The sequence below is a fragment of the Carassius auratus genome, chromosome 17 (assembly GCF_003368295.1).
Source record: "Carassius auratus strain Wakin chromosome 17, ASM336829v1, whole genome shotgun sequence".
Lineage (NCBI taxonomy): Eukaryota > Metazoa > Chordata > Actinopteri > Cypriniformes > Cyprinidae > Carassius > Carassius auratus.
This window is the reverse complement of record NC_039259.1, coordinates 20,477,532-20,496,164: the sequence shown is the minus strand read 5'-3', so window position 1 is coordinate 20,496,164 and position 18,633 is coordinate 20,477,532. Positions and strand designations below refer to the sequence as shown.

The following is an 18,633-nucleotide window of genomic DNA, read 5'->3' as shown; positions in this document are numbered from 1 at the left end:
AATGTAATAATAATTTATTTGATGTTACTTTTAATTAAAACAAAACAAAACAAATAGAAACAGGAGATTTGAATGATATTTGTCATTTGCTGTGTTTATGCAGAGCCAAAGCCAATCTCACCACAGCTGTTCCACTGAAATTAGTTTAAATCCTTATTAAATAGTTTTGAAAAAACATTTTCGATGTCAGTTTTCAATTTTCAAATAGAATATTTGTGATTGTCTCAAAAAAAAATATATATATTTAAACTAATGACGTTTTCTGACCTCATGTCTTTGTAATGTGGGAATGTACTGGACAGGTGGCTGTGTATTTCCCCAAAATATTTGTTTTGCGTAAAATCATTAGTTAGCATGACAAGCCTATAGATAGTTTGTGCAGGTGTGATGATCTAGGCCTGTTACAAGCAGTCTTACTTTTCACATCGCAGGGGCAGCAGGAACAAATGCTTTGAAACATTTAATGAATCATCTAACACATATAGTATTACAGTCAATAACTAAACACATTTACAACAGAAAGATTTATCAAGTAAAGATAGTAATTACTTACAGATCAATATATTACAAGTAAATGCTTTTTACCAGCCATAGGCTTAAAATAAATGAAACATGACAAATATTTCACACACTAGTGGGAAAAGCCAGAAATGACAACAGCCTTGTGACACTAGTACATTGCTTTCATTTTACAACAGCTTAATAATAATACAGTACTGTCATGATCAACGGTAAAATCTGCCACGAAACAGACAACTCATAGGCTACAATCTATGTCTTATCAATTGAGGGACCGTTCACACAGAATGCATCTTTGCATTTAAATGAGGCGCATGGTATGGGAATAAAAAGGAACGCAATGTATCCACAAGCATTTTTAAAAGTTGACAAAACCGAAAACAAATTAGTAAATAAATAAATAGAATTGTAAAATACAGAAAAAAATTAATCGCGCAGAAGAAAACAAAAACACATACTATGTGAACCAACCTCATGTTCACACCAAGGATGATAACTATATAAAGTTTTAAGACAGCAATAACGATAATAACGCCACAGAGGAGTGATGTCATTGAAATTGCTTTCAGAAAGACTAATGACAAAAACACTGACAATCAGAATTGACCTGACTTTGCTGGTATGGATGCTAACATAGAGTTCTTTATAGTATAGTTCTTGGTGTGAACAGGACTTAAGGCTTCTGTTAGCAGTTTCCTACATATTTTAATATAGTTCTCTTTAGAAACATCACGTGTATAATTTCAGATTGGTCCAGTTAATAAAGACTACAGCTGCACTACACTGGGCCATGTGCCAATGTGTTTAAACACATAAGAGTCTCTTCACCTCTCAGGAACATTTGCTCCATCTAACAGTTTACCTCATACATCTCTGCACTGTCTTTGAGTCTCTGCTTACGGCAAGATGAACACTTCATGCTTTTGAACCCAAAAAGCAGCGCGGCCCCTCCCAGCACCTGTACCCAAGCTCCCACCCACCCGAAATAAAGCGACCCGGCTGGGTGTAACGTTAGTCGGGGTGGCTTGTGTACATTGAGTCCTTGCGTCTCTGATACGGTTGAATTCACCTCGATCCCCAGCTTTGAAAGATTATGAGTGTACACTCCTAACGCAGCGAGACTGAGCACACCTGCCAGCGCCACCAATAGGCCACCAGCTGCAGCTACACTCCTAAGTGGGATATCAGTCCAGCAGCGGACACCCACGCTGGCGAGGACAATCCCAGCACCGCACAGGAAAAGAGACGAGAGCACCATCCCCTGGACCATTCGAACCCGAGCATCCCGCTGGTAGGACCCCGACACGGGCCAGCACTCTTTGACTTCGGAGTGCACCACCTGCAGGCAGCTCTCCCACAGGCCGTCCGAACGAAGTAGGAGGAGCTCCGTAGCTCCGCCACGCCCTGCCGCACCCAACCGCGCCTGTCCCTCCCTCCACTGCGGCGTGATCGCGGCAGTGAACACCAGCACAAGGCCCAAGGGAGCAAACACAACCCCCATCAGCATGGACACTGGAGTGTGCATCACGTCTTTGTCGACTTGTAGCTTTTCAGGATGATGCTAAGCTTGAAACCACTGGCGAAGACCTGGGGAAAAGAGTAAAATTTCAGTTAAACTCATCCCACTCGCACAGATTCTAGAAGATTCTTTCATTTAAATCATCCCCTCAGACACCCGTCGTCGGAAATGCATTCCTGGATTCGCAGTCTGTTAGATCTAAAAGAGGAAGAGTGCGTATATGCATGTCTTGTTAGCCGATGACTCTCTCTTTTGAGCTCTAAGAAACATCGTCATTCCTGGCAACCAGCACATTGGAGGTGAATGGCCCGCTGTTGCTAAGAGACAGTAACCTGGACGATTGCATCTTTTGTGGTACATCTGAAATGGTTCTTGCACTATCAGCCACAGGTGCTAGTCTCTGAACATCATCTTTTGACGCAATTGTGTGGTTGTGCTGTCGCTGATAGTGTGAACGGTGTATGTTTTGAAACCGTTCACCGATATTATGCATAGACAGGAAGCCAGACGTCTGGGAGCTGAGAGAGCAAGCTGAATTCTGTTCTAGGAGACAAGGACAAAAGAGACCCCTCGAACGATGTGATGCTATAAAAAGCAGCTATTTTTAATCCATGAAGCCAAAATTATTTAACAAGTCTGTGGAGTGTTTTCATCATCTAATTGGTTGACAATATCACCTTCAAAGGTATCTGTGAGAGGGGTGTGGGCGTACGTTTCAACAGTTTGGTCAATCACTGCATGCTTTTAGAGTACAGCCGCATCTATCTTTGCATCAATTGCCTGTTCCACTCACTTTTGTTGCATGGCAACCCAAAAACAAACATGTTAAAGGGTGCAATGGCACCCGTACGTTAATGAAAACAACAGAATCTGCCACACAAACAAAATGCAGCTACTTACTCTGACACTTTTGACATCTGCCTTCAAACCACACTAGTTATTAAATATATGGAAAAACCACATGACAGTGAGATCGGAACCACAGTAGTCAAGCTTTGATTGAAAAAGATGAAAAGCTCATTCCATCCTGAAAAGGATCAACAGGATTTGGAATAATACGCAAACTAGCCACAAAGACCACTCAGACAAAGATGTAAGACAAGTGCATTGACCTGCTCTCCTGACCTGGTTTTTGCATTTGTCCAGAGATATTAAAATCATCTGCTTCTCTATTTAAATCAGACAGAACAGAGATGTCATGTACTCACCTCTCCGCAGAAGAATGAATGATCATTCAGCTGTTTTCTTTGTTAATTCTGAGATGGATCCTTCTGCTTTCTGTGCTTTCTCTTTCCCCCTCTCTCTGATTCTCTAGTCTTGTGTATGAGCTTTCCATACACCCCCGTCCTTCTTTCAAACAGAGACACGCGCACACACAGAACAAACAGCAAGTCCAACGTGTGCTGACTGCAATATGCAGACTGCCTGCTGAACTGGGCGATCTGATGAAAGAAAAAGAAGATGAATTTAAAAAGTCTGCCTTCTTTCATTTGTATTCATCTTGGCCATGTAGACACATACATATTTATTAAAATCCTAAGAAAGATGTCAGTCTGAAGATTTACATAAGCCCTGACCTCACAGGTACTTATGTCATTGATACTCGTTAATTTTGATTTATGGCATATAAAGCCTAAATGTAAATAATGGTCCTGTGGTGATCAAAACTGAACAATTTTTTTTTTGAATTATAAAGGAAAATGTGCATCTTTAAAAAAAAAAAAAAAATGTCCTTGTTATATAAATACATTGATTAGGCGTACTGGTCGATTTCATTGCATTACCACAAGGCATATGGGGCTATAAAAATGAAGATAAACATGAAAAAAGGCATGAAGTATAGGGTAAGATGCCCTCTCAAGAATAACATATTTAGATTTAAGCATGGGCATAATGGTAATGCTAATTGGCTTATTTGGTTGTCATAGCACAAAATGTGGGGTGATGTGGTCCCCCTACCTGGGACAAGAAGTCTTTCACAGAATATATAATTGATATAATTCTTATTTACATTTAAATAAAATACTCAATGAACTACTGCATACTTTTTTTGACAACTTGAATAAATTGAATAATTGAACAACCAATGACAAAGCAGAATCTCAATAAAAGCAATTCTTCTAAAAAAATATATTTATTTGAAAATAATTAATCTGAAAGGTAATATATTTTATGAAATATCTTGTAGATATGTCATAATGACAGCACTATGAATAAGAATGCAATTATTGACGTTGCCTACGTATTGAAGATGTCTGGAGTGCACATCTAGTATTCAAAGATGTCAAAGATTCGCAAACATCAATGTTTCCACAAATCCCTCATTAACAAAAAGACGCTGAAACAAATATATTTTTTTATTGAAATCAGGCAAATTAGCTATAAAAGTGTTCAACTGACTAAATCTCTCTAATGCTGATATTCAAATGAAATGACAATTGAGGAAAACAGACATTCATTATACTATAAATGACAGCCATTTAGTCAAGTGACAAAAAAACAGTTATTGCTTTCTTAAAATATTGACCCATTGCACGGAATCAATTTTACGAGGCATTCAGTGGCAGCTCTGACGGATTCAATGAAGAATTCGTCAGACTGATTCGAACAGATAACTCCTATGCCGGTGGAGCAGCTCGTTAAAAGCTTAATGAGAGTCAAGTGCTTGAATCAGAACACACAGGCTGTTGAGCTCTGTTTGTTTTCTCAAGAAGCACACGTGCAGCCAGCGCCACCGCTATAAAGCAGCGCGGGAATGTGCCACCGCTATAAAGCAGCGCGGGAAATTCTGGGATCTGCGACACGCGCTGTGTCCGAAGCTATAAAATGCTGCATTCGAAAGCATCATTTCAATGCATATAGACATCAAGGCACGTCCGAACACAAATTCTGCTTTACTTCCTGTCTCCGGTGGTACCCTACCTTATTGGCATATGAAAATGAATCTTAACTTAGACATAGTTAAACATCTAACAATGTAAAATAAAACGTTATACAGTTATATGTAAATATATGTAATAGTATAAAATGTTTTAATAAGTTATGGCATTTGTTTGTAATGTTATGTTATATTTATGGTTCATTGGCCAATGCTTATGCTGTGATTACAAGGTCAGTTAAGCAAGAACGCAGCACATCTCAATACTCATAAGGGTGCATTCTGTGTTCTTGCGTCCTCCCGAGTTCGTTCTTCAAGGGAAGTTTGAAGCACACAGTCCGTTCTTTGTGTTCTTGGAATTGAGAAACAGCCTAGATGTTTCCTTCATTGCCTTTGATATCCCACAATCCTGTGCGTTCCATTCCGCGAGGGTTGGGATTAAAAAACAAAGATGGCGTCTGAAAGTTACATTGGGTGGTCAGTGTGTAAATGTATGTTTCTGACTAACTTTTTACACTTTTAATTAATCAATATGGAAATCAATATAAATAATGAAATATTTGTGTAGTTATCATCAAAACTGATTCTATTTTGTCGTAGATCATTAAAACACTACGCTGCCTAAGAAGCCTGTCCGAAATCAGTTTCATAAGGTGCCTTCATGCAAAAACGTTAATAAGGCAGAAAGTCAGCTGCTTTCAGACACAGCCACACTTGCATCATGTGAAACAGGTAAGTGTAAGTTCCCTTACAAAACATTTACTATGGATTTACTATCTTACAAATAAAAAAAAAAAAACAACAACTATATTTAAAACATGGAAACCATGTTACACTAACCATAGTTTAGTTTACTTTATACCATATTTAGCCTAAATCTGTGGTTGTACAAATGGTGATCAAAACACCAAAAAAAAAAAACATGGTTTCTACACTTTTACTATAACAAAACCATGTTTTTGTGAGGGTTATGCCCATTAATGAACTTAAATATGAGTAATTGCACTTTATATTTCTGATTTCAATCGGAGTTTGTGTGCAACCTATTAAGTTGTGGGCCATACAGTTTAAGAGCTGTAAATGATTTCAGCATGGGAATATCTTCAAACAATAACAAAACACTTGAAAATGTAATGGATTTAGGATTTTATTTTCCATATAAAAGCAGAGGCAGTAAAAAAAGGAAAACACAGCAAGACAAAGCAATACAAAGAATTTGAAATGTACATGTTTTGTGAGGCAAAATCCACAAAATGAAAAGTCACCGTTATTTAATCTGATATCTGGGCAAGTTCGACATTGCAGTGGTTCGTCCGAACTTTCTTGACTAAATGTCAGAGGACAAAAAGGGCCGGCTGTCCTGACAACCGTTACAGCCACACAGATTCGAAATGTGTGGAGCCAGTTTTCAAAATGTGATCGAAACACTGGCAGTTTAAGGGGGGAAATGTGCGACTTAAATGTCTAAAACACTTGTGTCTGTTTGTGGAGTGTTCCAGATGTGAAACTAAAAGGCTGATAGTTACAGCTCCCTGACTGGAAGTATGCTGAAGTAACACGCGGCAAGATTAATAAACATGCGAACCACCATCAGAGCATAAAGCAATACAAACGCATCACATCCTGTCCTAGAAATGATGGGCCTACTATAAGCAGCAAAGAGGCAGCGTCCAAAAAGGCAAGTTTATCATTGAAATAACAACATATAACTCTTTTAAAATCACATCAACACACAACATTATGATAATTATGTCTATTCACAATAAATATTTACAGTACATGTACCTTGTTGATCATAATTGCTCGTATTATAAAATTATAGTTGATAAAATAATTAAAAAAAAGGTACAAAAGTGGAAAATGGTATTTACACTGTCCAGTACTGATATGTCTTGTTAAAACAAAAAATGTTGGAACTGGCAGGTGAGCTGTTTCCAAAGCGACTGCAGAATCTGGCTCCTAGTCATGCTTTTGGATTGAAAGATCAGAAAGAAGCTGCCAGCAACAGCACCAGGTGTGTCACTAGCTGATAATGTTTATAACTCCATAAGTGTGATCTGGAAGTGGTTGATCATGACTTCAGTGATCTCGATGAGGAAGGCAGAGTGGTTGCTGTAATGCTCGATGATGTTGTCATCCATGTTCACAAAGATCCTGTTCATAAGAAAGAAAGAAAGAATAAGTTATAGAAATTCTAAATATTAATATTCTGGCTCATACATTGCTCTGCTAACCAACAGATTGGACATATTAAAATACTAAACTATTTTAATAAATTAAAAATAATAAAACTCAAAACATTTAAAGCATTTTAAATTCTATAAGTAAATTTAGGCATCACAACCTGGACAGTATGAAAAATGTATATTCATGTTGCTAAAATATTGCTAAAGAAACATTTGAAAATTATTATTCAAGAATAACTTTAATTTAGCATAAGATTACAGCAAAGGTAATCTAAATGTAAAAGTAAAACTATGGCAAAATTAAGTATATTCATATTTTAACACCAAAACACTATAAAAACTCCAAAATTGGACAATATCTGTTATAGTAGCATTAAATCATGTATCTGTAGACCCAAACACACACAACTCCAAAAGTTGCTTCTCATCTGCACAAAAAACATACTGCTTTAATTCCAACACCTGCTCATTGACATTTGGCATTAATGCACGAATATTTGTTTTAGTCTTTATGACTATGTTGAGCTGTTGAGTGACACTGACTGACGTACAGATGATCTGTGCCCTAGCAACTATTGAAAGAAACCTTAAGTATTCCTGTACAATCTTCTAAAGCATTCATCATTCCTTCCCCAAGGGCAGACCCTGATTTAGATCCTTAAAAACACAAATCCTTATCTCATGACTTACGCAAACAATTATTTGGCACAACAGTCGTCTCTACCGGCCAACATGTATGCGTTGTGCGGGTGTATGACAGACTAACTGTGAGGTCATGCCAGCTCTCCCAGCCCTGAGGGTGGAGGGAGTCTGATTAAAGATTGGGGCGAGAGAATGAGCGAGAATGTGGCCCGACCTGTCCCTATCCCTCAGCCATATCATCAGCTAACGGCCTGAGGAAAGTTGAGCTCCAAGTTACACTCCTCTAGGCTAGAATGATTCAGATAAAATAGAGCCCTGGACATGTTTCTTTGACCTATGTAGGTCAAACGCTCCAGCAGGATGTGAAATATGGTCATACAATTATATGCTTTATGTTAATGCCTTATACTTTATGATGCACTGAGTTGAGTTATTCCCACACATGTTCTGAAATGGATGAGTGAACCGGTATGCACAAATGTCTACATGGTGTCACGGCTGATCACCAACCAAAGAGATAAATGGTGTTTTTCTAGAGCCCAAGCTCATTATGTTGCATGTAGACGCCAGTGCCGCCTTCCTGCACAGCCCTCATCTATACTGTTTCTATCTGAGCTTCATAAACCAAAAATAAATAAATAAAAAATACAGCACAGTCAGACGAGTCTACCTATGTTGAAATCATCTTGTCTTCCTTCTTTTGTTTTGCTTTTATTCAGCTTTTTTTTTTTGAAGGGGAGCAGCAATCATCACATTCCAAACACTATAGATCTCCTGTCAACCCGGTCTGTCGACTTTGCTTCCTGGCAGCTTGTTGAGATAGAGCTCAGATTATAAGAAAAGGGTTTAACAGTCGTTCGTCTTCGTGAAAGAGCATTTCGACATCCCTCTATCTGTATTCGTGACATCGTCATAGCTCCCCAAACGTTTCCGCCCAATGGTGTTTAGCTTAAAAATATCTCACTCACCCTCTTTTGCACTTCTTGAAGATTTTCCCAATGGTGTCTTCTTGCATACCGTACTTTTCTGAAATCTGAGAAGGCAGAAAGGGGACATGAGTCACATTTTAGGCACAGTTCCTCTTCGAGGTGAGATCTTCGGCAAATATGTGTAACGGAAAGAGAGGTGGAAAACTCACCGCTTCTCTCAGGCCCTTAAGCGTCGGCGTGTTCAACATGAGGGCATCGAATACTTCCTCAGTCTCTCGTCTGACATACAGGAGAACTGAGAATAAAGAATTTAGCATTAAAACACTGTGGGACTGTGATTTGTTTTGCAAACTGATATGTTCCCAGGCTTCTGCATTTCTAAATTAATCTCGATTCTTCCATACCTCTCTGTTGCTCATCTCGGCGGGCTTGTTTGCTCGGCGGGGAGGCGCTCTGGTCACCACCGTCTGCGTAGCAGTTGATACGTTTCAGTGATGTCCTGTCACTTTCCTCTTGGCTAACAGGGGGCACCTGGACAATAACAAACAGATAAAATCAAGGATGTTAAAATGGCGCTTAGTTTTCGGTCACTTGCGTGTTTGCACGCTGATGATTACGATGATAACAACTTTATCACAGTGACATCTCGAACACTAAGAGGTGCGACAGTGCAGAAAAAAACGTAGGATGATTGCATGACTTCTTAATCCTTCACTAATATGCTAAAGTCACTAATATGGGCTGTGACTACATGTAAAAAGGCCTGATGTTATGAAACGATGTCGAAATATAACAAGTGAGAATTTCGGTAGTCTGGACTGTGGGAAAAAGGCCTGTCGGGACAGCCTCCATCTCTCCTCTCTTAGGCTGTGTAAACACAGCTGAAAAGCATCTCTTCAACACCCTCAGAAGTGTGTGTGCATGTGTTTGAGCTCCCACGGGTTAAACCCTGTGTCAGTCCCCTCCTCAGGTGAGTTTCGCTTGCTGTCATGTCAACTCAGGAGCGCACCAGTTAGCATGTCTGATCTCGAGATCACTTTCTCTTATTCTTTTCCAAGCCCACTTCTTTCCCACTGCATTTTTTCCCACACTTTTCCTCCCTCGCTCCCATACACTCAGCCCTCAGGGTGTTGGTGAACATGACTCAACAATGCTGCGGTAAGCCGCATATCCTAGGATATAGGGAAGAGCGTGCGTGTGTGTGTGTGTGTATGTGTGTGTGTGTAAGACAGACGTACCAGGCCACATCGCTGCATGGTGCTGAAGTGCATCTCTGGGATGAATAAAACAGGTTGTGTGACGTGATCGTCTAGAGTTTTAAAGTAGGTAGAGTCCTTTCCGACAGAGCTGGAAACTAGTCCCTGTTTACAACCTGAAGAGAAGACAAACAGCTTTAATCTAACACTCAAAGCAATTAATGATTGAAAACCATGGTGGAAAGCACAGTTTGACTAGTGGCCCGCAGATCAATTGAGTTTGAAAGCCCTTTTTTACACTTGGTTAAAAATATGTGCTTGAAAGCTAGTTTTGGTTTTGACTTGTGCCAAATTTGGAGGAAATCCTAAGTAGCCATAAAGCATTTCAGTGGTTTGTTGGGTCAGAACATGGACAACAAACATGGAAGATATGAACTGGGTTTTCTTTATGCTTTTTTTTTGGGTGGTAAGGGGTGTTCTCTGAAAGTCTCAGGCTGTAATTATATGACTGAAAGCACTCACTATTGTTGCTGGAGTCATTCTTGGTCCTTCTCTTGCTTCTCTTCCTCTCCTCGTCTCTCATCTTCCTTTCTGCTCCCTGCAAGAATTCAAGGACAATAAAACATTTAAAATCTGAGCAATTACAAATTGCTCTGGCATATTAGAACGGCTTATAAAACACTTAATTAACCAATAATTAACCGTGCAAAAGAGTTTTTAAAACTCTTAAAACTATGCTTTAGAACTTATGTCTATTGAAAACCATTCTTGTAAACAACAAGAGTTCATGTCTAGTTAGATGCCAGCTGTGTAGTAAATATGCATTTGATCCAGCTAGAGAAACCACAGCAATGCAGTAATGCATTTAGTTCATCTACTGCTGCTAAACCAGTCAGACGTGTGTTAAATCTAACCTTCCCATCATGCATTTCCCCCACACGCTATCAAACAGTTAATAACTATGGCCAATGTGGAACACAAAAACAGCCTTAAAGGAGATGAGGAGATAAGGCGGTCTGGTGACATTTATCTGATCAGCTAAACAAAAGGGATCAATAAGAATCAGAAGATAGAGGTGCCAGAAAGTGTAAGGGTGAGAGACACCGAAAGAGAGGCAGACAGACTGAAAGAAAAAAAATGCACAAATACTTCGGTGTCTATTTTCTTTTCTGCATCAGTGAAAACAGTTATCACGTAATTGAGAATGTGCCAGTAAAAGATCAGAGGTCAGACACTTTTCAGATAAATAACTAAAGTATGTCATGGTAACAGTGAGTCAGGGCTGTGTTTTGTTTTAACAGTTTATGACGCAGTCAAAGATGAGCCAAATTAGCGACAAAGATCCACTGCACACCCTGATAATGAAACTTAATGATCCATGTTTCAGGTTTAATTAAGCCTTGAAATGCATATGTGACTCTTTCATGCTGTTATAAAATTCTCTTTTGGGGTTTGATTCTTAAAAACGAATTTATTAATTTATATATATATACTTTATAATTTATATTTATTTTATGTTTATATATATATATATATATATATATATATATATATATATATATATATATATATATATATATATATATATATATATACTTTTTTAATTTGTGGGGCACTGGCTCACCTTATCGCAGAAGATTTTAATCTGACAAACAGCTCTGTGAATGAGGCTGTTGTTCCCTGAGCTGAAATCATAGGTGTCGATCTGAAGATTCAGAGGAAGACCTTTGACCCCCTTCTGCGACGAGAAGTCAGTGCTCAGAGAGTTGATGCCAATATGCACCTGTAAAACACATGAAAACATTACATGAAATCTCAAGAAAGCATTTTGAAAATCAGGAAAGCTGGATTTGTTATTAAACTAGATGACACAGTAATACATTTTCAAGTAATTAGTTACAATCAAAAGGAAGGGTAAGGGATTGGAAATATGGTACAAATGATTGTTCAATAATTCCAATCATTTCAAAAGAAAAGGAGTGTCCATATGAAGAACAACATGGCGCGATCTAACATGTTGGAACTGGAGGTAAAACAACAATAAAAAAACAATCACCAGAATAATATGATGATTAATGAAAAAATGAGTGAACCGGTGCTGATTTCAAAACATTTCTTCCTTGTTCCTCATACAGTAGCTGCTAATTCATTTAGCACAACAAGGTCGAATAACAGTTAACAGTTGGAATATTTTAATTAGAATTCTGATTTATAAAATGCATTGTTCCTACATTGCTTGGCAACTGGATATTGCTAGACTAATTAATTATTTAACCCCTTAAATGTCACACCGTCCCGAATAAGGGACACCTACGGTTACTTCACTATATTACAATCAAATCTAATCTAATCTTGACAAACTATATATCGTTGGAAAGGTCTAAGACCCCCAAAATATATATTTTACCAATGTTTTTTGTTAAAAAATGATGTTGGAAAAGTTATAGATCAATTTATGACAAGAGTGCACCCTCGAAAATCTACATTATAACAGGAGTTTTGACCTTTGTTTAAAAAAAAAAGACTTCCTCGTTGCCCTTTTCTCTATCACATTTTAGAAATCATCATAAGTTATATGTCGACTGAAAACTTACAATTTCAAAATTCATCCTTTAAAACCCATTTTAAAATCAAACATTGCATTACCATATAAATGGTACATTAGTATCATGTTACAAAATGTTTTCAGTTATGATTATAAATATTTAGGTTTTATCATGCACATTCAAGTCTATCTTCAAAAAAGTGAGTGACAGTTAAGGTTTAACTTGGTGGAAGAATTGTTTATTCCGATTATTAGCAAAAAAATATGCAACTCTTAAATGTGTCTTGTAACATTGCTGTTGTTGATATTTCATTGCGTTACAGTGATTGTATCCTTTCTTTAGGTCTCTGCTCCACCTGCTGTGAGTTTCGTTGTCCCACCCTTCACTACCCTGGGGGCATGCTGAAATGTGCCCTGTTTCTCTTTCTCTCCTTCCCTGCTTCCTTCCCTCCCTCTTTCATTCTTTTTTATTCCCTATGATGACAGGTGCCTGAGGAGGCTGCATACCGTAGATACCACTGCTTTCTGACACTCCTCTAAATGATCCTCCTTTCAACCCATCACTTCAACCCCACAAAAAAAAGTGACAGGTGGATCTGTGTGTTTGTGCTTGTACCTTTGCTTCTTCATTGGTGTTCCAGATAAAGGAGAGTGCGTTGAAAGCCACCTCTTCCACGTTACTCACTCCACTGAAAACTTCCTTGTAGTCAGCTGAGTGTCAATAAAAAAGAATGTATTACTATGAATTTTATGATATAAAAACATACATAGATCAAAACCAAATGACATCTGACTTTCAATCTAATGATGGGTGTGGCCATAGTTACCGGTATATAATAAAAACATTCTTCATTTTCATAATCAGTAATGTCTTGTTTTCTAGAGTTAATTAATTATCATTATTATGATTAAATGCCTGATGTTTATGTTTAGATAGAATGATAGTGAGGAACGCACCGATATCAATGACTCTCTGTTTAACGGTAGGCTGTCGAGCGTGCCAGTGGTTCCAGTACTTCAGCTGCATCTCAGGACTCTTGTCATTCTCAAACACAGCCATGATCACCGTCTGTGAGAGATAAAGGAAGAAAAAAGGAGCATAATCAGAACCGGTTAATTTGAGGTTTTCAGAGATTAGTGATCGCCTGTAGGTCTTTTTTGTCATTTACAAAGCGATGTTGTATGTCACCACACTAATGCTCTTTCTCTTTGCTCTATCACTGACCATAGCAGTGTATGTGCTTACAAAACAGCCAATCTGTCACACTTAGAATATACAAGGGCTTATGAGTTGGAAGTTTAGGAAACTTCCCCCAAAGCTTCTTTGCTGTTGCACGTCATGGCTAAAACAAATGGGATCTAACAATAGCAACTCTTTCTCTTTAGTACAAATATATGGCAAGAATGAATTTTGTCCTTTATTGCCATTATTTGGGTTTATGAAAGTATAACTTACTTTTACTTTGCTGCATGGCACCCCAGCAGTGCCATCCACTCCTTGCAGTGTGATGGGGTAAAACTGCCCCTTGTTGAGGTACACCATTGGTATTGCTGTTGTCTTGTGCTGAGAAGCTTGTGGTGCACCAAGAACAAACTGGAAGTCATTCCTGTGAAAAACAGTCAAATACATTTTTATGCTATGGCATTACTCTATAGTAGTATCTATTGCTTTTAATAGCTCGCAAACAGTCACCAAATTACATGAGTTATATTTTATTGAGGAAAACAAATGCAAACAGAGAAAAAAAAAAGATCTGATTTGTAAAGGCTCAGACTGTTAAGAAGCCAGTCTCACCTGTATCTGTCTGGAGGAGAGTTGGTGTAGGACTCTGAGTATACTGGGCTTGTTTGTCCCACAAATGTGCTGTAGGGTAGAGGCTGTTTTTTGAAGAAAACGAATAGAAGTGTCATAAATTGATGGTAATTATAGAGGACAAAGCACCTGTTTCAGGCATTCATGACATTTTTTAAGGATCTGTTGGTATGGTTCAGAAACTACAACAAAAAAAAAATGACATTAATATATTTTATATTTTAAATATGTTTTAAAATGCTCTGCAAACCTCAGGGGTCGTCTCCAGAAAGGGTTGGTCAGATGGCCATGATTTCTGTGTTGGTTGGAGGAGGGAGTACAAGTTGTCCCCGGTGTAGCTGTCAGTGCCCAGTAATGCTTGCTTTGAGTGACCGGAGGACATGCTTTCAGAAAGCAGCTTCATGATGTGAGCGTTCTCCAGCGTGGCCAGCTCAGGGGAGGCGCTATTCACTGTCCTGAGAGATAAATGACAGCACAAATTGTGACCAATTTTTTATCATACTCCATCATTAATGTTATTCACGCAGGGTTAACTGTTAGCTAAAGTCAATAGAAGCTTTGTTCAATCTCTACATTGTTTATGGAGCTTTCTTTGCACGAAAACCAAAGCCAAACACAGGGCGGGAGCTGTTTGCCACCTAACGCAGACTTTTTTTTTTCTTTTTACTGTTTGAGTTTCACAGAAGGCTTTGACATCGGGGAGACCAACAAGCTCTATAAGCAGCTATTTTTCACTTGCACAAAAGGGTGCTGTGTAGTGACTCAGCTTTTTTGGGATGGGTTGAAGCAGAGGATTAACAGCTGAACCAGCTCTGACCTCAGATAATCTTTAGCTAAATTACTCAACCTACCAATTTACTGGATAGAGAAAATGTGCCATTTTACATCTGGATAACTTACTGTCATGACATATTTTCATACCTTCTCTTTTGTACCATTAACTTACAATATATGCTCCCATATTATATGCTTATTATGAAAGCATTTTAATTCATAAATCATAAAAAAAAGTGTATGGTCAAACTTACCTGTCCATGTACATGCTGCTTTCACGTGCACATGATGTCATCTTCTGCTCTTTAGGGTTCTTAAAAATAAAATACATTTATAATATTATTTCTGTATGTAATACAATTTAAATATGGATAGGAAATTATTATGTTTATATTTTAAATATATATCTTTGTGTTACCTTGCAGGCTTCATAAAGAAGGCTTAAAGTTGCAAGTTCTTCATCTGAAGACATTCGGGGTTTAGTCTTGCTGAGGTCACCGCTGTCCATGCTAGGCCAAGAGTCCATAATGTAGTTGTCTGGATAGCGTAAGTAGTTGAAACTCTCGTTCTGTTGTACCATGAGAGCCCTAGGTGAAAGGAGGAGATATTAGCACGGAGATATTTCCCTGAAACGTGCAACATGTGATTTTGCATGTATATGGCGAAATGATTAACAGAAATGTGCCTCTGGTGCCACACATGTGTGCCACACATAAAATATTCTGTGACAAAATAATAAATCCAGGGTGCGAGAGCTGATGCTCTTCATCCAGACTTCAAACTATATAATACTCAAGAAAATCCAATCCCACAAAACATAAAAGAAAAGGACTAAATGTCAAGAAAAATCTGAGTTTCTCTTCTCATCTTTGCTCCTAAGGCCAGATACTCTTTGTAACGGATCAACGGTCAGAAACAAACACTAAGTGTCGGAACTTAATTTATCTTAACACAAGCACCGCAAACAAAAGACATGGATTTGAAGAGGATCACTAACTCCTCAAATAGTTGGATTTGTTTTGGGACTTCTCTTAACTACAAGGATTAGCAATGAGGTGGTCTGCTATGGTAAGCTAAAATACAAACAGAGCAGTTTAGGCACCTGTGCGCACAGTAAATGAATGAGCATTCACTGTTTATTTATTCATTTATTTATTTTAACTGTGCAGACTTTTCCAGATATACCCATATTTTCTAATTCTAGGCACCTATATAATGACATAGACCCCAAACTCTGACACATTAGCATAAGACTAAGTGTTTCAGTGTTTGTGCACTCAAGCCCCTAGGATAGTTACACCATGCTGTCTGTAAAGAGTAAGAGACAGAGTGTGCGTGTTTTGGTCCTGGTATCAATTTTCAACAGAAATGATCTTCATGTACTCATTCATGTGGGGACCCGTTTACACATGAGCAGAGGGAGAGTGGGAGAAGAGGAGAAAGACATTACTCAAGAGGAACGGACAGCTCACAGCTGTGAAACTGCAAACTATAGCACACCCCACAACAAAATCAGATGAATCATATGTAACAAAATAGATTTTTTAGTCCTACATTAACAGCTTATTTGAAAATATCTGGACAGTGGCTAATACCAAAATATGTATATTTTATCATAATAAAGTTAAAACCTTAATCTAAAATTATATATATTCAATATATATATATATATGAATATATATATTCAAGATATCTGGAAAGTGATTATAGCAATTCAATTTTAGTAACGAATTGTATTTGTGTTCAACACAGCCAAGCAAAGAAAGTCCTAACTAGAGCATTATAAATGAATGCAAAATTAATGACACTTACTCAATCTCCTTGGTCATGACTCCTCTGACAGACTGTGATGATAAATCCTTAGTTTGTAATCTTGTCTCTTCTCTCAAATGTGTGGTTCTGTGTTGGTATCCTGATAAATGAAGCGGTTTGATTTGTGTCCACATCGTCTCTCTCTATTTATCCACCTAGCAGGGCTTCTTTGCTCTGATTGGCTGGCAGCCTGAGACAGGTGTGTAATAGTACAGGTGTATCCTCACTTAACTCTGTCAGTGCTGGAGAGAAACTTCAGCATGTGTGTGAATGTGTTTTGGGGAGGGGGGTGGTGGGGGGTTAACTCATTAACACCTCATATAAAAGACTGAAAGTCTCCAGCCACAGGTGTGAAATGCATCCTATTTGGGATCAGAAACCAAAGACAATGGTGAAGGAACAAGGTTTTAACATGCCAATGAAAGGTTGTGTCATTCTCTCTAACAGAATAAAAAAACAAGGTTTTGGCTACATGTTTTTTGTTTTTTTTGGTGTCCCCCCACCACAACTTTTATATTATTTTGAAAAACGACAAAACAAGAAGTCATATTTACCTGCATTTAATAACTTTCCTACTGCATATCATACCATGCTTTTCCAACTCATGTTTAAAGGTGTATAATGCATAATTCTTTATCATTTATTAATAACTAATGGAAGTTGCAAATTAAATTAATATTGGTTTCCTCAAAACACTTATTACAAAGTCTAAATAGCTGAAACATATATGTTCTCAGAACATTTTACTATAATGTTCCCATTAAGTTATTTTTTAAAAAAAATAATTTTATCTGAACATTAAAAACATTTTAACATGTTTTAAAATAATTCCTGGTTATGCAAATGATAAGGAAACCATTTTTAACCATTACGTGACCTCTACTTTTGTTGCAACACTTAAAAATGTTTGATGAACATTTAACACACAAAAAAAACAATGCATAAATAATATTTTTGTGCTAATGTTTTGAGAACACAATTAAAGACTATTAATAATGGAAGAATGTTTGTTCATAACTTGTCAATAACCAAAACATTCTGAGGATGTTCTCTGCTGGATACATGCATGATTTGCAGATAAAAATTCTGCATATCAAATATGCATCTCTATCAGTAACTGATGCAAACAGATACAGGCTTGCCTTTGCTCCTATAAAATCTCTAAAATATTTATTTTCTATTCTTTTTTTTTTACTATGTAAATAAAAAAGTTTGAGTATATTATTCTATACTTTTTAAGTTTAATTATCTGTGTAAGATATGCACAGTCCTTGCATATCATGTTTATGCATTAATACACAGCAGACATGCTTGTGTTTATGTGTGTCTATTAATCTTAAAAATAAAAAATTAACGTTTTAAGACCTCAGGGTATCTGGCATTGTGTCACAAAGGGTGCGTGTTCTGCAGCCTGCCTTCACACACACCCACACAGTTTCACACACGCACACACATCAGACCCCGGAGGCATTTTGGACTTGAACCAAAAAAATGTGCAGAAGAAACAGATTAGAAGAAGTAAGGAAGGAAGTCAGGAATACTGATAACGTTTTAGTGGTTTACAGTAAATGAGTTCCCGGACACAAATTCAATTTTCATATACTTTAATGATATGTGGTTCTAGGGTGTAGTTACATTGCATTTGCAGTTTAAAGTCAACTGCGCAGTGCATATCACACACACCACATTTGTATTAAAATATAGCACATTTTATCTGTCAAAATTGTCTCACTAAAAATGCATACAATCTCATATATATTATCCTTTCTTGAGTGAGTTTTTAAATACTCAAATAAATACTTGAGTATTGCCATCCTGGT

At 37.6% G+C, this 18,633-nt stretch overlaps 2 protein-coding genes across 2 annotated transcripts; both read right to left on the bottom strand.

The window, feature by feature from the left end:
• Positions 1-273: 273 nt before the first annotated feature.
• On the bottom strand, positions 274-3,496 carry LOC113117579 (claudin-23-like). The gene is made up of 2 exons (XM_026286353.1): positions 3,247-3,496; positions 274-2,106 (listed from the first exon to the last, which is right to left on the bottom strand). The coding sequence occupies exon 2, from the start codon at positions 2,042-2,044 to the stop codon at positions 1,370-1,372; it is 675 nt and encodes a 224-aa protein (XP_026142138.1). The 5' UTR covers positions 2,045-2,106; positions 3,247-3,496; the 3' UTR covers positions 274-1,369.
• A 2,561-nt stretch (positions 3,497-6,057) lies between these two features.
• On the bottom strand, positions 6,058-16,920 carry LOC113117578 (grainyhead-like protein 3 homolog). Its single transcript, XM_026286352.1, has 15 exons — positions 16,814-16,920; positions 15,420-15,588; positions 15,256-15,314; positions 14,478-14,682; positions 14,210-14,292; positions 13,871-14,021; positions 13,372-13,483; positions 13,031-13,125; positions 11,494-11,652; positions 10,392-10,467; positions 9,912-10,045; positions 9,078-9,204; positions 8,883-8,968; positions 8,713-8,777; positions 6,058-7,070 (listed from the first exon to the last, which is right to left on the bottom strand). The coding sequence occupies exons 1-15, from the start codon at positions 16,828-16,830 to the stop codon at positions 6,953-6,955; spliced, it is 1,656 nt and encodes a 551-aa protein (XP_026142137.1). The 5' UTR covers positions 16,831-16,920; the 3' UTR covers positions 6,058-6,952.
• Positions 16,921-18,633: the final 1,713 nt, after the last annotated feature.

Bases quoted from the DNA above. Each gene is read 5' to 3' on its own strand.
- LOC113117579 (XM_026286353.1), bottom strand. From the start codon at position 2,044: ATGCACACTCCAGTGTCCATGCTGATGGGGGTTGTGTTTGCTCCCTTG.
- LOC113117578 (XM_026286352.1), bottom strand. The intron at 13,126-13,371 runs GTGCGTTCCTCA...ATTGACACTCAG, and splicing joins ACAGAGAGTCATTGATATCG to CTGACTACAAGGAAGTTTTC. The intron at 7,071-8,712 runs GTGAGTGAGATA...TCTTATGAACAG, and splicing joins TTCAAGAAGTGCAAAAGAGG to GATCTTTGTGAACATGGATG.